The 19,419-nt window shown below is 35.5% G+C and overlaps 2 protein-coding genes across 2 annotated transcripts; one reads left to right on the top strand and one right to left on the bottom strand.

The window, feature by feature from the left end:
* The first annotated feature begins 1,941 nt into the window (after positions 1–1,941).
* On the top strand, positions 1,942–14,070 carry LOC144444696 (pyrroline-5-carboxylate reductase 1, mitochondrial-like). The gene is made up of 7 exons (XM_078134209.1): positions 1,942–2,122; positions 2,488–2,552; positions 7,210–7,389; positions 8,088–8,300; positions 9,138–9,230; positions 9,852–10,030; positions 11,405–14,070. Exons 1-7 carry the CDS (start codon positions 1,981–1,983, stop codon positions 11,439–11,441), a joined length of 909 nt encoding a protein of 302 aa, XP_077990335.1. The 5' UTR covers positions 1,942–1,980; the 3' UTR covers positions 11,442–14,070.
* A 799-nt stretch (positions 14,071–14,869) lies between these two features.
* On the bottom strand, positions 14,870–18,119 carry LOC144444225 (hydroxylysine kinase-like). The gene is made up of 4 exons (XM_078133640.1): positions 17,969–18,119; positions 16,610–16,737; positions 15,876–16,050; positions 14,870–15,339 (listed from the first exon to the last, which is right to left on the bottom strand). The coding sequence occupies exons 1-4, from the start codon at positions 18,117–18,119 to the stop codon at positions 14,870–14,872; spliced, it is 924 nt and encodes a 307-aa protein (XP_077989766.1).
* Between the last annotated feature and the right edge of the window lie 1,300 nt (positions 18,120–19,419).

Raw genomic sequence — 19,419 nt, 5'->3', positions numbered from 1 at the left:
CATTCCGAAATAAAACTTAATTGAATAAGTCCCAAACCTTCTGTATACTTTAATTCTGTTTTTTTTTAACTCTCTGTTTATTTTTATCCCGATCTACGTGCTATTCACACAGACTTCGGTTTATATACATTGCCGTGTAAATATAGACATGATCAAGACCTTCCAAAGATAGACGTCAGTTTGAATGTATTGAAATGTAGACATCAAGACCTTCCAAGCAACGACTATCATAAGTACATCATAGGCTTTGGAGATGCTATGTCTTAGCTTCCTATTACGTATTTGGCGTTGTCATACAGTACTACTGCATTATATATATACGTACGATATATGTACCTTTGGTTTGTATTAGGTGGCCCTCAACGGTCAAAATACACATTTCGTCCGTTTATATGTTTAAATTTATACAAAGGTTTCTTTCAACCAATACTCTCCTCTGTCAGTCTTGGTATATGTTTGACCTCCTAGTAGGTAATTTCTGTAAATTTGTGCATGTTTATTGACTCAGAAATTAGATTCTTCATTTTCACTGAGCAAAATTTACGAGAACATTTTAAAATTAATGACATGTAACGTCATGGAAATTGCAATGGAAATGTTGATTTGCCTATTTCGATCATCACAATATATTGGGCTTTTAATAGTACTCATTTATTTATTTATCAATCATTTTCAGCTTTTAGCACTAATTGCACGCTTTAATAATTACCACCAAATGATCATGTCTTATTGCGTTTACTACAAAATTGTTTAGTGGCAGGCCTGTCTCTTTTGTTAAAAGTCATGTGCATGTCGAAATGAAAGTGACAAAAAAAAATTTAAATTATTTTTATACTTTTCAGTGTTTATAACAGAAATTGTTTTGTAGCAATATGCCTGCAGACATTATCTTTGTACTAAACTTATTAGGGCGAGGTCTGCCTCTTTTCGTCAACAGTCCTGTCGACAAATATAGCAAAGTACTGCCGCGATTCTTAGTTTTTCTACTAGTTAGAACACCACGATATTCAATTTTAGACTGGCGTTATAGTACAGTAACTCCGCTTTCACAATTGAGGTCAAACTTGCTGTTCAAGATCGTAAAATTTAGTGCCAACTGCCAAATCATAAAAGTGATCTCACTCTTTCGGATGCTAGACAGTACAATGTAAAGTGACCGTTAAACCCATAGACCACCGGCGTCATGGTTACACACCAACTGCAATTAATGCACCCAGATACAAACGGTACGGCTATAGTGTTTGGATTGCATCATCCATATGTGTGTGACCTGTTAAGACTGACCCGCATCACTCATCACTCGGGAGGTTCAGAATTTGCGGTGACATGCCACGAATAAATGATTAATATAACATATTTTCATGGGCATAAATTAAATTAGCATATTCCATATGCATAAGGTGATCGTGAGAACCGCCATAGCACGCAATTTTAAAATAAATGTGTACCTGGCGATATGTATGTCAATAACATTTGCGCATATCTTTACGAATGTTATAGATATTATAGATGATAATAACGTATAATCCATTTTAAGATTTACTTCCTCATCTCTTAGTATAAATATTCGCGTGTGTAAGGTTGTAGATTTTTATTTAATACATTTGTACATTAAAAGTTAGAACCACTTGTCCAAGGAAAATGAAATGGTGCTTCTGGAGTTGGCGCTCTAGGTTCAAAGGTGTACATTGTAGACAAATGGAATCTGTTAGATATGTGTAAACACTTCAGCATTTTGTGACAGGTTCTGCTATAAACGAATTAAATGGACAAGGGGCGTCATGAATGTTTTTTGCCTATTTTCATGGGTACGGCCTCAGATTGGATCGGATGAGGCTGTCTAAAAATTCACGCGCACACTGAGTGCTTATTAATCATGCGCGCATAAATTAATTCTTGACCAATGAGCGTTGACTTCTTCATTTCATTCAAGTCTCCTTCATTTCCCTCCACACGGTGACAGCAACTCAAAAAATACCTATGCGGCTGGGACGAATTTTATATCAGGTGTACGGCCAGGGAGCAGTGGGCCAACATTATTCAGAAGCAGCGAAGATGAGTATAGCGATTGTAGGAGCGGGGAAGATCGGGCAAGCGATGGCAAGAGGTTTTGTTCGAGCGGGTGAGTGCGGCCAAGGCCAGGACTTGCCGACTACACGTTGTTTTGTTGGTATTACATCATCCAAACATCTAGAGTTGGGTGTGAGCGATTTTTCACGGATTTTCCCAATTTTTGGCCGTGTTTTAATTTTACAAACGCCACGATTATAGTTGAAATGTTGTTACCTTACGTAGGTGTTGTCACCATACGGTAAATATAAAATGTAAATTGATATTGTGAACCATAACAAACACACGTGGCAACCGGAGAGGACATAACTCGTCTAAGTTTGTGACTAATATCTTTAGCTAGATGACTTTTGTATGAGATATACGAATCGCGACATTCAAATATGTATTTACTTTGTTTCTATGGTGAATTTCCAGGACTTGTTCCAGCTGACCGGATCATTGCCACATCCCCAGACCCTGACTGTCTTACACAGATAGGGGTAAGTTTTGTGATTTGTGTATCTCAGTATCAACGTTAGTAACGGATAAAATATGAAGAATTAGTCACAGAATATAAATAGCACCTAATTTAGCTTCACATACACACACACACACAAATGGAATTAACAGAGCCAACATATTATGAGGTGAAGTCATCATTATGAAGGCCAAGTTCACTGCACTTCCTCAGTCCTTGTCAAAATAAACAACATACATGTACACAATGTATGATGACTAATGGACTAATGGGAGAAGAATACAACGTGCAAGTTGTGTGTATATTTAAGTTGCAATAATTGTACCATTAGTTTTGATTTTGACTTTCTTTTGTTGTTGTTTTGAGGGTTTTTTTTGTTCAGGTTTAAACACGAAAGTAGCTTTTAGTTTTACCCCAGTACGAAAACAAGCTCAAAAAATAAAAATATACAACTCAAAATCAAAACTGACGCCATAATTATTGCAGCTGTAGGTATGCTGTTACTGTTAGTTACAGAAATGTCCAATGTGGTACAATAACTTTATTTATATGCAGTATTCTGCGATGCATAACCCCCCCCCCCCACACACACACACACACACACACACACCCTCTCACACCTCGAAAACAGTGATGTTGTACATTAGTCTATAGTATGTATATTATGTTACACGCAAACTTGTATTATCTGCTATGTATGAGCTTGTATAAAGTTGTACATGATAAGATAGGCATCTATACCCATCATGTGTAGACTATTTGACCTGAAATCTCTGACACCATCTCAAACAACTGCTGAAGAATCAGTGTGAAAATACAGTTTAGTTGGAGAAGTTGAAAAATAAGTTGGTTCCAATAACAGGAAAAATGAACTGCCATTTTCACATCAGACAATAAGATTTTAATAGTTACCAATATTTTGTATATGCATGCTCATAGAAAATGCTTCGTTCTAACAGATTACTTCGATGATAAAACAATGACTACAGGAACACTAAATTGTGGGTTTACGATAGTTATTTTAAAGTTTTACGTTCAAGAAAAAATATGCAGTTCACATTGATACACATTGACATTTTGACATTTGTTACCACGGCAATGCCATAAAACACAGATGTGACAATAAACCATTACCATAGTAATTGGAAAATTAAACTTAATTTCCTCATTTTATTGATTAAAATATAAAGACTGAGATCAGTTATACAACCCACATACAAGCTGCAACCTGTAAACCACTAAGTTATATGTACTTGTGATCTCTATTAGAATGAAAATTTCAACTTTGACGTATTGTAATATTTTGTTTTTAAATTTCATAATAGTTGAATTGTGAAGTTTTTACAGTAATGACAAGTATGCAGATTTTTGGACTTGGTCCATCGTTTACTTCCAGTATATTTTGCATTGATTGAAAATTTATGAATATATTACACGATATTTAAAGTATGGAATATAGATAGCTGATACAGACAATTTAATTGCAATATGTTTAGTGGTTGAAATGTTAGAAATGTAATTTGGATTGTGGGTATCTTTTGCACCCATAGGATCCCACTTATTAACACTCATGGGGGGAGGGGGGGGGGGGTGTACCCATTTATTAAATATTGTAAAACATGTGTGTTTACATAGGTAGGGATTTTATCATGAATCAGCTGTGTTCTGTATATTTGCAGAATAAAATTATTTCTATACAAGGGGAACAAACCTTTGGAATATTGATCCATTTGTGTGAGGTGCATGCATGGTTGCATCATGTTGCTAAATTTGTTTGGTTAAATGTTAACTTTATTTAGTGGTTAGGGGTAGTACTGATATAGAATGATGAATAGAGATTATAAGATTATACCAACAAACCTAACTTTATCTTATTCATTCAGTCAGTACTAATCATGTTGTACAGGTACAGTCTGGAAATACATTTTGATTACTATCAAATAACCTTGCAATAAAAATTTAGCTTTTTTATTGGAGTATGTGTATACATCTGTATATCTCTTTTAATTCAATATGTATGTGTATATATTGTATGAAATTAATGAACAAGTTAAAATACCATAATTTCTATCAGCTAGGTTATCTCATGAGTTATATGAAATCATTGGAGTCATTTGCATTACATGATACATTTTGTCATTCTGGATCAACTAAGCTTTGTCAGACAACTTTTTTTTTTACACAGTCTATAAATTTAATCCTAATTTGAACTTGCCCTTTTAAATTCAAATTGTGTATAGTTGATTATAAATGATAATATTGTTGTTACAAGACTGTTTTAAAGTGGCCATATGGATGAGGATTTGGTATTTAATTATATGAATCCTCATCAGTGTGCCCTCTAATGACAGCCAAATTTTGTTGTTGTTGGTCAGTATGATAAAAACTGGCATTTCTTTTGTTGTTGTGGGTCGGTATGATAAAAACTGACATTTCTAGTGAGTCTCCACATAGTAAAAGATAGGGGCACACCAAATTTTGGTGTGTCACTGACGCGTCAAATTGGCTTAAAGGACACACTGGTCCTAGTCCACATAAAAAGTGACTACAATCTAGCTAAAAGATTAACAGCAGTAATTAAATGTAAATTTCATTCATTTCATAAAAAATCAGAAGTATTACTTTGTAATCTATATGTGTTAATGTAGACTGTAAACAAGTAACTGACAACGTGGCAGTCTGTGGTATTCACCACTGACCACCTGTTATTGAGTTACACAATACTTTTCATTTGTACTGGTCAGTCAGTGTGTTATGTGTCAATAAGCCATTGATGGTTAATAGAACATTCACCTTAAAATTAACTAACTAAACATTCCATTACATAGTTTGCATAGACTCTAAAGGAATAATGAAATGAATGAAAAATTGAAATAGGTTTCCATGATACAATTATATGTACATTGTATATGTGATCTTGGATTAGTTTGATTTCCTTTAGTTTGGTTTTCTTGTTGCCTATGATATACTGTATATGATTCCGGATGAGTTTTCTTTCCCTAGCTCATACATTTCAATGTTGACTGCTCCATCACTACAAAAAGACTTAAGGATCAGCTGTTGTAAATAAATGTAGACCTGATCATAGACTTGATGATACATCCCGTCCTCAGGATGTTTTAACCAGAGTTCTCAGAGACCACTAAGCCAGTCAGTCATTTATAGTCTACAGTTTATAATAGAGGATACTGTTTACATTCTCAAAATAAGAATTTCTTTTATAAATGACCTTTGGGTTTGAAGTGGTTGCACTCCTTGAGCTTTCCAAGTCAAGGTGACAAACGTTATGGTATTTTACACAGACTATCAGGTTACCATGGCAAATGAAAAAATATAAAATGAACCATTGAAAGTCAGCAGTGTATATTGCAGGCTGTTATAACCTTTGGACTTCTCTTCAAAGGTGGATGGACAAACTGGAATATTTTCAAAAGACAGCAAAGACCTTTCACTGAAAAACAAAATGACTTTTTCTCGGACATATTTTCAGTAAAAGTATTTGATGTTTTACTTGAGCAGAAAAAAACATCATTGAAAATGTTCAGGATGGCTGCTAGCCAGAATTGGATAGTGCCTAAGTGTTCTCCTTGAACAAAATAACAATTTAATAATCTTAACTTGTGGTATAGGAACTAGACTATACAGATCTTTACACTTTATCAGTATTTTCTGGAGAAAGCTATACTGTTAGTTTATCTCTTACTTGATGTGATGCAAGTCAAGGAATAACAACAACCAGATTAGAAGCCTTTGCATGTGAAAGGAGTACATTTATAATATTGCAGTCCTTTGAGTGAAATCTAGGGTCTGTGGTTGGATTAACTCTTTGTGCACTTTCTATTTATATGGGGTTTTAAATGTGAACAAATACCCAGACAGTGCGTGGAAACTCATCTTAACAAAGTGAATGTAGGTAACAGGAAGTGACTTTGTTGATGGAAGTCAGTGGACAAGTCAGTTTAACATTTGTAACAGGATACTGGATAGTCAGGAAATAATAGGGTTCTTAGTGGTTTACAGCTCAGACCACTACTGTATAATGGTATACTATACAACTATGGAATGCATAGTATTAACTTTGCTTGAGTGAAGTAAGCTAAGGAAAAACGTCATACAAAGATACTGCTATGGAATTAATAGCGTTGACTTAGCTTGAATGAAGTGACCTAAGGATCAGAACAATAATAGATGTAGCTGATGTAGATAATAGTGGCACTTGTAAGTTGTAGAGGCTTGTTTGTATCTACAAAAGTTACTTTAAAAAGTAAATTGTCTGCGTCAAAACCATAAACTGGATAATTGTGCATTTACATGAAATTTGTCTCATTCCTGATAGCTATAGTAACAACCAGGTAAAGTCAATTCTGAAGTCTATTTATTCCATCATTTTATATTTTGGCTCATATGCTGGCTTTGACATATGTATTGACAAAGCTAGGGCTTAGTACCACCTAAGCTAACCCAGATTATATCCAACCGAGTAGTGTCTGAAATTCCTTTTGTCAAATTCAACATATATATGTACATATATGTAGAGACTGACTTGTATTACTTGTTTTTATTACAGAGCCTAAGGGTTACCTAGGACCACCTATGTTTACAAAGATGATGTCTTTTCCAACATTCCAAATATATTTATTATAAATGAGACTGACTTGTATTATTTGTTTTTATTACAGAGCCTAGGGGTTAAGACCACCTATGATAACAAGGATGCTGTGCAGCCAAGTAATGTCGTCTTCATTTCTGTTAAACCCAACATAATGCCATCAGTGCTAAGGGATATAGCTCCAGTAATTAGTGAAGACCATTTGTTGATATCACTTGCAGCTGGTGTTACCATTGACTACATGGAAAGCGTATGTTATTTGTGATTGTATCAGTTTATTACTATAGAAGCTAATCTATTGGCTAACTAAGATAGATAGAAACTAAAATTATTATTATTCAGTAGATTACACACATGCGTGATGAAACCATCTACTCAGCCATTTTACTCATACAGTTATACCGTAATATCTGCAAACACAAATCAAACTAAGTTTTAAAAGCTTGATTTCCAGGTTCTTGCATTAGTGTAATCCTATCAGTGAAGCCAAAAGGATCAGGGGTGGGGTTAGGTGGGGGATGAGGGTGCTCTTTTGTTCTGAATGAACTTTTTTCTAAAGCTTTACCTGACAACTCTTTTTGTCAACCAAATTGTAATCCTAGCATGACATGGGCCTTTAAAAAATAACAGATAACTTAAGGGGTTCAAAGTGCAAAAGGTGGGGCTGGTTTTATCTGAATGGCTACACTTCATATTGGTTTATAGGGGACCAAAATATAATTTTCATTAATCCTGCAATGTGCAACCTCTTAGAACTATGAAAATTGGCAAATCTGGCTTAGAACAGAACTGCTGTACACTGGGGTGAGGCATTCTGGGAAACAGTTAGGAGAGCCTTGAAACTTACTGAAATGATTGCATTGTTTGGGCAAATGATTCTAACTATGTCAATCACTGCTATGTTTGTATAACCAGCATTCATGTATGTTTTCTTTACACACATTACAGAAACTGCCACCTAAATCTAGAGTTGTACGGGTTATGTCGAACACTCCATGTCTGGTTGGAGAAGGAGCTACAATATTTGCAAGAGGTGGCATGACGAAGCCCAAAGATGGTGAAATAGTTCGCAAATTTTTTTCAAGTATAGGATACTGCGATGAAGGTGATGAATCATTTATTGATGCTGTGACAGGACTCAGTGGAAGTGGTCCTGCATACGTAAGTGTAGCAGTCTTGTGATTACAGCAACGACAGGGTTGCTTAGAATGGAGAAGAGTTTTTGTTAACTAAATGAATATACATGTAGCCAAACCTCTCTTCTCCATTACATGTAATGAACGTTGATAATAAATCTATATATGTTACCAGGGGTGAACAAATCCACTGGTCCTGGGCCCGGGACTAGTGATTTTTTGGGCGGACCACACAAATTTTACCTTGGTTCATCGGACCAGTACCATACTGTTAATAACTATGTTAAAAAGTCGTCTGAATATACAGATTCATAGGCAAGATTTAATGTTTCACATTAGCGGGACCTGGGACCACTAATTCTTTCAGTAGGACCACTGGATTTTTTAAGGCACTGGTCCGGGGACCACCAGTTCACAAATTGATTTGTTCACCCCTTGTTACAGTCTTGTGGTGAATGCTTCCTGTCTTAGCTGAACCATATACTGAGAATATTATTTGTAAATTTAGAAATCCCAAATCCCAAACCTTTGTTTGTTTTTTTCAGTCTGATATGTATGTCTGGATTCAAACACATTTTGTACAAAAACAAGGAGTCAGATATTTCATGGGGAAAGAAAAATAGGGTGAAAATGAGACCTGTGTGACAATGCTGTTCATGACAGTTTAAGATTTCCCTCATTTGCATAGATTACCCACAATGCCAAGACACTTGAATGATCAGTAAATTGTTAAAGATATTTTGTTAAAAAAGACAAAAATCTGAGGGAAAATTATTGAAAATAGTGAAATGTGCAAAATGAGAAGTTCAATTCTAATTTTTTTTACAGTATTGTATGTACAATGTGTATTTTCTATTGACAGGCTTATTGTGCAATTGATGCCCTTGCTGATGGGGGTGTGAAGATGGGGTTACCAAGGCAACTGTCACTCAAATTGGCAGCACAGGCATTATTGGTAAGTTTTAATTGAACAAACCTTAGCCGTACAAATATTCTAATTTAGTTATGAACCTGATTGTTCAAGTTTGTATTAATGAATTACTAAGTCAAACCACACAATCGGTTCAACTATTGAACCTTTGGTCTGCCCTGTTTGATATCATTTTCAGAATGACCAATTCTCTCCCGTTGACCACTAGGTGGCAGTATGATTAATCGATTAGAGATGTGAAGTGGTTTGATGGTCATGTCTCTCTTGAACTTTGTAGATGTATGTACCATGATGATCCCAGTTTGAGACAAAAATTGTAACTTTTGTACAGTGCAGTGACCAAAGTGTTCCATAAAATCTTGAAGGCCAGGGTTTCAATCCCAGGTTCTTACTTTAGAGTTATCTTATCAGTTGCACCATAAGGATTACATAGGATTATTCTTGTGTTCTGGACCAACTTTTTCTATAGCTCTTCCAGAAGTGTGTTTTTCACACCTGAAGTGTAATCCTAATTCAAGCTGGTGTCATGAAATAGTCACTCTGTTTGCAGACATATAGTGCATTGACCCAAGTGTTAAAGAAAATCATGGCGCTGTACATTATAGTGACGTCAAACTTACAAAATGTATATTTCATGTTTTCCAGGGTGCTGCAAAGATGATTCTAGAAACAAACAGGCATCCAATGGCATTGAAGGACGATGTGTGTTCCCCAGGTGGTTGTACGATATCAGCTATACATAAACTTGAAGAGGATGGCTTCAGGAAATGTCTTATAAATGCCGTGGAGGCAGCCACATTGAGATCAGCAGCACTATCACAAAAGTAAATTATCATTTCAAATTTTGTATGTTTGTGTAGAAATATGAACTATTTTGCTGTCTACTTTTTTCACTAGAAGATACTGTTTATATTTGTTGTGCTCATTCTGGGTCATTTATGCTAGTGATGTGAAGTTTGATGTTTTTCTGGAAAAGTTTTATAGGTGTGCTTAGCTTGTTGTCATAGTTACTGCATGACTTGCATGATCATAATCTGTCATTTTGTTGTTAGGCATACTCATGACACTCATGGGTGAGGAAATTGCGTGTGTGTGTGTGTGTGTGTGTGTGTGTGTGTGTGTGTGTGTGTGTGTGTGTGGTGTTCAAGAATTTCCCTCCTAGAATTGTAGACAGAGTAGTGAGTTTAACTTTGTAACTTCTTGAAAACAAAGTAGACTTAAGTACATAGCAATGTCTTTCTTTGTCATGAGGCCAAGGACTCCCAGTCTATTTCCATAAACCTAATACATATATCTACAAATGGGTCATCATAGAATTTCATATCATATACATGTAAACAAAATTATAGATTTATGAATTTATGTACAATCAAGAATGTGGATGTTATATGACTTGCTCAACTTGCATATGATGCAACATCGCTACTTAATTATTACAAACATAATTGCAATGCCATAGCTACAAGAACTTGTCCTAAAACAGAACACCATAAATGCCACTAGAGGGCGCCTATCACGAGAAAAGCTAACACTACATTTCTTTGCATTAATTCTTGTATGTCAGATCATAGGCTTACAGTGACACCCTTGAGCTTGGTTGCTTACAGTTGATTGAAATTTGAGAGAGGAAATATGGTTGTTTTGATATCTTTACTGTCAATGTCTGTCTCCTTTTTATCCTCATCTAGTCGGACAGTATTTTACCAAATCACTATCATTTTCTCACGGTAAACATGTCTTGGTAACTCATCCAATATTTAAATTTGTGACCCTATCAGACAGTTTCTTACAAAAATGATTATTTAAGTGCTATGTTAATACATATGTATACTGGTATGCTCTAAAAATGATATTGAAGATATTTGTTCATACTCAAGTAATATATTATTTGTCAGACATGCTAAACCAACATTCCAATAGGTCACATGTATCTGAATTGAAGGGAGAGTTACCATGGCATTAGAAAAGTTGGGACAAAGTGCATGACCTAACCTATTCTAATATAAAAGATAAAAAGTTGACAAAAATGACATAATCAATCAAAAGGCACCTCCTCTTTCTCTAACAAATTTCTATCAGATTTCAATCAATATGCAAACCTGGTACAGGTGCAGCCTACATTTCTAACACACTTAGCCATCTTCACCACCAGTTGTCACTATCACAAACATCTTTTCTCCTTTCTCTATTTTCCACAGAGACAGCAAAGAAGAAGATTTCCATTCAGTGCGGTGACAAAAACAGAAATGACTAATTTTAAAAAATGAGACATTTTAGTACTATGAAAGTGGCCTGCCTTCCATTGTTCCAAGAAATCACCATGACTACCTTAATGTGCACTGTTAAACTCACATTTTAATAAACTATCGCCTTCTTTTCTGAACTTTATATATAAATGCAATCACCTGTACACTAAAATATTTTATAACCTATTCACAAACTAATGTGAGTTCAGTATTAAAGTACATTAAGGTGTCACAGCAAATGGTTAGAGTGGCTGGCTTGGAATCTGTACATTGCTGATGAAAGATGAAAATCAGTTTGGCTACATGAAGTTTTCTGAAACTCCAGCTTCATGATCTCCACAGGTCTTTTTGGAATAGCGGACATGCACTCATTCCACTGAGCCCAATGCTTGTTTTGACACACTCATAGTTTTCTCTGCAAATCAGGCTGTTGCAATCACTTGTAAAGAAATAGAACAATCTCAAAAAACAAGTACTATTTCTCCGACCTCAGTGTAATATGGAAATAGTGAAAAAGTTTACAAAAAATGCAAGAAAATTGTTCAAGGAACTAGGTTGGTTTTGCAAAAAATGATAATCATTGCTACAGGAAAAGTTAGACTTTATGATTGAGAATAAACTAAAACAGTGTTGAGCTGCATATTATAATGGACCGTACCCTACAGCATATCTAAAGTGACTCGGAATATCATTCATCATAGCAAAAACTTGATTACAGTCGATAAAGAACATAATATTCAGCAATCACACCATACCAAATGAAAGTGCTGCTGTATACAAATGTAGATAAGTAGTGATGAGCCAAAGATACAAATTAAGTCTGAATAATTATGTTTTCTGTGTAAAAATTTTCATATATTTTACATTATCTGTTATTCATTTTCATTTAAATGCTGTCTGTAGTTAGTCTTGTGGATTGTGCTGTTTGTCTTGTAGACTAGATCAGTTTACTTTTTGAGCTCTGGAGTGAGAAATAGAATGAAATCCCTCAAAACGAGATTATTTAGAACATTTTACTGGGCATTAAACATGAACAGGGTAAATTGTATATCCTGGTTCATGGTTTGTGTGTTTGTTGTTTTTGCTAAGTTTCAAAATGTTGCACATGTAAATTTAAGAGTGAATTTTAGGCAGATCTCAGGCTCATAGACTACAGGAGAGTTACAGATTTGGTCACATGAAATTAAGAGTCAACATGATGTTAGTAGAGTATGATATTAGAATTCAACACAGAGGCCTTGATTCCTGTCTATGTCGCCAAGTTTCAAAATGTTGCATGTGTTCATAGCAAATTATGTAAAATCCCAGACCAATCTCAGAAAGGAAATTTACAGAGTTGGTACCACAAAAGGTCATTTTTAGTATGATATTTGTAATAAGAACAACCAGGTATGTCAACCTAGACTTGATTTCTGTCATCTAAATCATAAATATAATTTTCTTCCATGTATTTCAAGTCACATGTCTGAAAATTTGAACTGTCATTCTAGCAATTTGCATATTTGTGATTTTGGAAAGTTAAACTGTCAAAATTTGCATATTCATGAAGTTGACATCTTTTTCATCTTTTACATGTTTGTGATGTGGAAAATTGAACTGTCATAATTTGCATATGTCTGATTTGGAAAATTGATATTATCTCCAATAAGTGCTATTTGAGGAACACTCGGACTAAAAAATTGCTAGATGTGAAATGAAGTTCTGCCAACTCAGTAATACAGTAAACCATTAAAACTGCATGCAATATTGATTTCAGCTGTAAAGTATATCATATTCTGTAAAGTTAGCACGAGATGAAAAGTTATGGTCTGAGACTGGTACATTTTAGTTCCAGTTCACAAAAGTTGTCTCAATGAAAGAATGTAAGTTGTATTAAGCGACGTGCTACACAAAACAACTGCATTTATTAGAAATTGTACAAATTGCAAAAAAAAACCAGAATTGTTCAGCTCAACTCCAGGTTTCTACTTCAATCTTTTATCTTTATTGACAGTATTAATAAATGACAATTTTGAATGGATCACAAAAATATGCAAAATATTCACATTTATTCAAAATGGCTGCCAGACTCTACTCGATGGTTGATAAAAGAATGTAAAGACCTGTACTTATTTAAATTTTCTATCACATTTCTGTGAACATCATAAAAAAATTATTTTAGGAGTAGATTCTTTGTAGAGAAGTTAGATAAATGTTTGATTTTGATTTGAAATTTGGCAGTTATAAAGCCCAATTTTCTTGAGCTGTTCACAATGATTTCATACTTTCGTGAATCTGTAAGTCAGTCGATATGTTTTGTCCTGTACCATGACTTGAACACAAAACACGTCAAAACAGTTGAAAATAATCAAAATATTGTCTTAATCAGAAACCTGTACTGCCAAATACAGTTCATTAAAACTCTCGTGTCATGTGCCTAAGACTCGACCTAGAGTGCTGAGGCATCACCTGGTTTCAACAAATGTTCAGTGATACCTGTCCCCCCTCTTTGTTGAATGGTTTAGTCCTAATATTCTGAACTGAAAGTGAGTGTGATTTCTGTATGTTTTATATATTATTTAAAAAACATATACTTTATGGCATTCTATGAAAATGTTTTTGAAATGTATATTGTACACCTTGGAATTTCTTTTTATTAGAATATTAAATATGTGTATTTCAATATTTGTATGTGTACTTTTACTTCATTCTCCTATAGCTGTCTTAGGCAAGAATGTAACTCATTTTGTGTGTCTTTGTGTATACATACATACATACATACATACATACATAATAATTTATATAGTGTCTAAAATCCACAGAGATGGTGATCAGAGCCGCTTTAAATACAAACAGGCATAAAAAGTATAAAAACTAAATTCCAGATCTAAGAGATGGCAAGATTAAAAAGATGCGTTTTCAACAGACATTTAAAAACATTACAATTATCACAACGACGGATTTGGAGAGGGAGAGCATTCCATAAAACTGGGGAAGCAAAACTGAAAAGCCCTGTCACCATGTTTTATTGTCCTGTCTGTAACGGTACATGATCAGCTGAATATTGACTATGCCACAGGACATAGAGACTGACTAGCTCACTAAGATATGGAGGACCAGAACCATGAAGACATTTAAAAGTGATGACTAAAATCTTATGAATAATACGTTGACGTACAGACGACCAGTGTACTTCCTGTAGAAGTGGAGTGATATGAACATGATGCTTTGAACATGTAATTACTAGTATTCTGGCTGCAACATTTTGTACAAGTTGAATGCGATTTATAGGGTACTGAGGTATACATACATACACACGTGATACATACACACACACACACAGACAGACAGATACAATGTCATACCATATATACCAACCTATCATGTTTACTATCTAGTATATAAAACATCACAGGTATTGCTACTGCACAGTCATATTCATGTTGTATGGATTCTATCATCACCATTACCGGATGTATGATCATTGCTGGACATAAGTGTTAACTGTTGCCATGCCAGCATCACTAAATTTCTGATGTATTCATTTTCCGGTTGATTCTGCAGTTCTCCAGTTCCAAGGACAGCAATCTGCACCAGACGAGCAGCAATGCATACATCTAACAGTGCCCTCTCGCAGTTATTGAGGAAAAACTTCGACTCGTATCCTGCCTCGAAGTTTTTCCTGATAGACACTTTGTCTTGGCAACCACTTTCCATCATAAACATAGATATTGCCATGGCAACTTCAAACACGTAACAAGAAAACATAGCATCGCCAAAGTCTATGATACCAGATATGCTGTACTCTTTCAAGCTATTGTCGCAGAGAACATTGTTACTTGTTTGGAAGGTTTCTGTGTCCAACATTACAATCAAGTTGTTTGGACTGAAGTCTCCGTGAATAACACCTATTATAAGATAAATCAGATCAAAACAAATATATACATTAGTAAAGGCCCACTTTAGCAATGAAGAGGTATACGCCAAGATAAATATAATATATTCGGTAATACTTGTAGCCTTTGTGATAAAACTACCAGTAGTACTCTACCCACTACCTTCACCATTACTTGCTATTAGTAAAATTCAAACGAGGTATTCAGGCATAATACATGACATATCTTGAATACTCAAGGTATTATAAGAATATAACTATGATATCTAGATCTATCCATGGATGTATCAACTACCTTGCAGGAAAGTTGTTCAAACTGTTAAATTCGGTATGACGTAGGCAGTCATATCGGGAAGCAATCAACATTGACAATAAAAGGAACTCTGTGATTGGTCAATTTGCTGCTTGTCAGAAGCATCATAAACCCAGTTTATGTTAGCTGCAGTCTAAATGACTTTGCATAAACAGAGCATGTGAACATGACTTTATATAGAAATACAACAGTAGGCCGGCAAATTCTAAGACTGGAGCACCATGTAGTAGGCATACCTTTCTGAAGTTTTGAGTAGCTGGTTACAACTTCGTCTTCAAACGTCTTTATGACAGAGATGACCAACTGTTGATGTGCTTCATCTTTCACTAGGTGTAAATGAGATCGTAAGGCGGGAATACTTTCTAGTCTCCATATTGTTCGTTTGTCTACAAATCCTTGGTGGTGAAAATTCTTGGTAAAGAAAACAGGACAAAATATTAACTTGTTTTTTGTCATAGTCTAGAGGTTGTGATTCTTGCAGCACAGTTTACGAAGTTAAGCTGGAAATTGTACGATTTTCATAAATGATAATTCTCCTACATGTACGACTTATAAGTTATAAGTGCGATTTACCATGCACGTCCCATATGCATTATACCGTGTACCTGGACCGCCAATGATATGTAGGCCTATGGTCAAACGCATTCGTCCTCTAATAATGACTATTACGTCATCCTAGGTACTTTTTCGCAACTTTTTTTTTGACGGCACACAGGTCCTTAGCCTCGGTTACCCAGACTCTCGCCGGTGGGGTGGGGATGGAGGCTACATGTAGCCCCCTAGCTCATGGCGAGAGTCTGGGTAACGGAGACTAACAGGTCCTAGACTTTTATACTGTAAGATATGATTCTACACAAGATTCAAGTTTCAACACGAACCATGAACATATACCAGAGAGTACTCTACACAGACGGTGCCTTTCACCGGGTAAGAAAACAAGAATTTGATGATTTATACGTAAATTGAATACCTTGAGTGCATTATCCATGTTTGCTAGGAATACACCAGCTCTATATAGAGAAAGCGATGAATCATTAACCGTCCCTACAGGAACGCCCTCAATATACGTCTGAAAGTAAACAGCATGACGTCCCGATTCTGAAAAAAAAGCATTTCATTAATTTTTTATTCATTCATTTTCCTCTCCATTTCAACCCCGTCAATCTCCTTCCCCTCTATCTCTTCCATCCTATTATTATCACTATTTTCGTACATATATCGTACGCGTGCACGATGAAATGTGGCTTGATGACATGAAAAAACCCTTGAAACCATAGGGTAGGGGGAAAGCTTGAGAAGGGAATATGTGCAGCACGTGTCTTATAAAAATGGTAATGTTTCACAGCTTCAAAGCTTAATGTAAATTAATGTCGCATAAAAGTGGACCCGTTACGAACATTGGTATAGGGGCATTAGTATTGCATGTACAGTAAAATCACCGGTATGTTAGAGAACTTTAGGTGGTCATACCTAGTGAATAACAGAAACTGGAATCTGATGAGATGTGGTGATTTGCAGAGTCAATAACATGTAGTGTCCAAAATAGAAAGTGTATTAATCCCTTCTGACAAGTTCATACTGATGAGTAGAACAATTTAGATTAACTTCTTTTATAAACTATCTATGAAGAGTACCATTACGAACCCTTCAAGTTCACTTTTGCCCCAAAGTGCAATATAAGTGAAGCATTGATTGTGAAACAACCTAGCATTTACATGACATGTTGTGTAACTAGTGTGGTAGCTAGGTAATACATGTATATGTATATGTATATGTATAGTTATGTTTGAACTAATAAGTAATATTAAAGAATTTATGTAAGAAACAGGGACAAGAACAAATATTTACATGTACCACATTTCAGACAAGGCTATATGTCATTGTAGAAAAGGATTTTTTCTTCCATCACAATCCATAACACAATAACCCCCCCCCCCTCCCATCCACAATTTTCAAAACAGCATGAACCCCCCCCCCCCCATTGCCAATTTCAAAAACAGAGTGACCCCACCCTACAAATCCACCGCTCCCCCCCCCAGGCCGAAGAAACTGACCGGTCCCTTAATTGTATTTCACTATCAGTCGTGTGGAATTTTCTCCCGCTTGTACATTTTGTGTACATCTGCTTTCGATTAGTTTCACTGCGCTCAATTACCATATTTTAACAAAAGACAACGTATATATATATATATATATATATATATATATATATATATATATATATATATATATATATCAAAGATCAAAATTCCTTCGATCTACAATGGGAGGGAGCTCGAGGGGGTGGGATGGGGTAGCTGTAGATACAACAGTTATTAAAATCACTCACCTGTAATATCCTGCCATGATAGATATTCCCCGTTCACAACTGTACAAGGTTCGGGACAACGTATGCCTTCTTTTCGCAAATACAACAGTACTTCGATAAGGCCATCAATGAAATCTGTGTTGGCAGACTCAGCCGTGTTGATGATTTTCATAACACGTTTGACAGACGTTTGGTTAACTTTTGTCGAAATGTAGAAATTTCGGTCAAGAAAACATGCAAATTCCTGTATATCATCGATACAAAAGCCCGTCAACTTGTTTGCTAGTCGTTCTGCTTGGCTGACTGAAATCGCCGGTTTCTCGTAACTTTCGGTGACGGTCACCTTACTAAGGGTTTTTACGAATTGTCGGTATTGGTCGTCAACCAGTTAGGTTTCCATTGGTTCAAGCGAACGTGAATGGAAGCGAACAGCACGGATCATTCAAGCGCCTGGCTTGCACTGTTTATATATTGTATTACATGCATAGCTGCATGCGATTTGAATGTGAATACACAGAGGTGAATGCTCGATATGACCATTGACCACAGGATAAAGGAAGAATATTCGCGATTTTCCGGATTTCTAATATTATTTTTTCCAAATTTCAAATAAAAGTTTCCTCTCACTGTTTTTTCCTATTTCCTACCGTTATCACTGTCTTATCAGTTTACCAGCTTTGCATTAATTAGTAGATTAAATTGCTAATCCTAGAACAAACTCATTGGCTAATACATTGCGACTTCCACTAGTTGGATCAGTAGATGCTTACACTCGGAAAATCGGGAAAAAACTGAGAGGAAACAATAGTTATGATGGCAATATTCAAAACGTTATTTGAAATATAGAGAAAATACGAAAATGATATTAGAAATCCTCAAAATCGCGAGAACAAAATGAACTATTGTCCTTTTCCCTGTGGTCTAGCAAGTCATCTCCACATTCCATGATATAAATAACGGCCTATCAGAGAAGGCAGTGGACAACTAGTACAAAAGAGAACACTGGCTTATTTTCTTATGATGGGGCTTGTAAATATAACCACCAATCTCAGACCACTAAAACTGAGCACCAATAGATCAACCGAAATGTGTGAATAACAATGTTTACACACACTCATCAAACTCATAATTACCATAAAGCCGTAAGACAGCCTGAGTAGTGATATTACCATCATAACTGAGTATAAACCCAAGAGAGACATCCCATCTTATAGACAGTAACATAAACAAGCATTCAAATACAAGAACATTTCTCTTGACATGCTTCAAATGTTCCAAGCTTTAGTTGCCTTTTTGTGAGAAATAAATGTGAAACTATCGCCCTCACTAGCGACCTTCGGTCGCCTTCCGTGCCCAGAATATCCCAAGCGGTCTAGCACTAGCAGCAGCAAGTCTATGCATGCAAAAGACATTAGGGTCTGCCGGATTATTGAATACACATTGTCTTTCTTTTTTACTTTGGCCTATTAAGA

Source organism: Glandiceps talaboti, chromosome 13 (genome assembly GCF_964340395.1).
Source record: "Glandiceps talaboti chromosome 13, keGlaTala1.1, whole genome shotgun sequence".
NCBI classification, from domain to species: Eukaryota; Metazoa; Hemichordata; class Enteropneusta; family Spengelidae; genus Glandiceps; species Glandiceps talaboti.
This window is presented reverse-complemented; position numbering and strand designations above follow the sequence as displayed.

Bases quoted from the DNA above. Each gene is read 5' to 3' on its own strand.
- LOC144444696 (XM_078134209.1), top strand. From the start codon at position 1,981: ATGCGGCTGGGACGAATTTTATATCAGGTGTACGGCCAGGGAGCAGTG. The intron at 2,553-7,209 runs GTAAGTTTTGTG...TTTTTATTACAG, and splicing joins ACTGTCTTACACAGATAGGG to AGCCTAGGGGTTAAGACCAC. The intron at 10,031-11,404 runs GTAAATTATCAT...TATTTTCCACAG, and splicing joins TCAGCAGCACTATCACAAAA to AGACAGCAAAGAAGAAGATT.
- LOC144444225 (XM_078133640.1), bottom strand. From the start codon at position 18,119: ATGAAAATCATCAACACGGCTGAGTCTGCCAACACAGATTTCATTGAT. The intron at 16,738-17,968 runs GTGAGTGATTTT...CTTTTTTTTCAG, and splicing joins ATCATGGCAGGATATTACAG to AATCGGGACGTCATGCTGTT. The intron at 16,051-16,609 runs GTATTCAATTTA...TTCTTTACCAAG, and splicing joins ACATGGATAATGCACTCAAG to AATTTTCACCACCAAGGATT.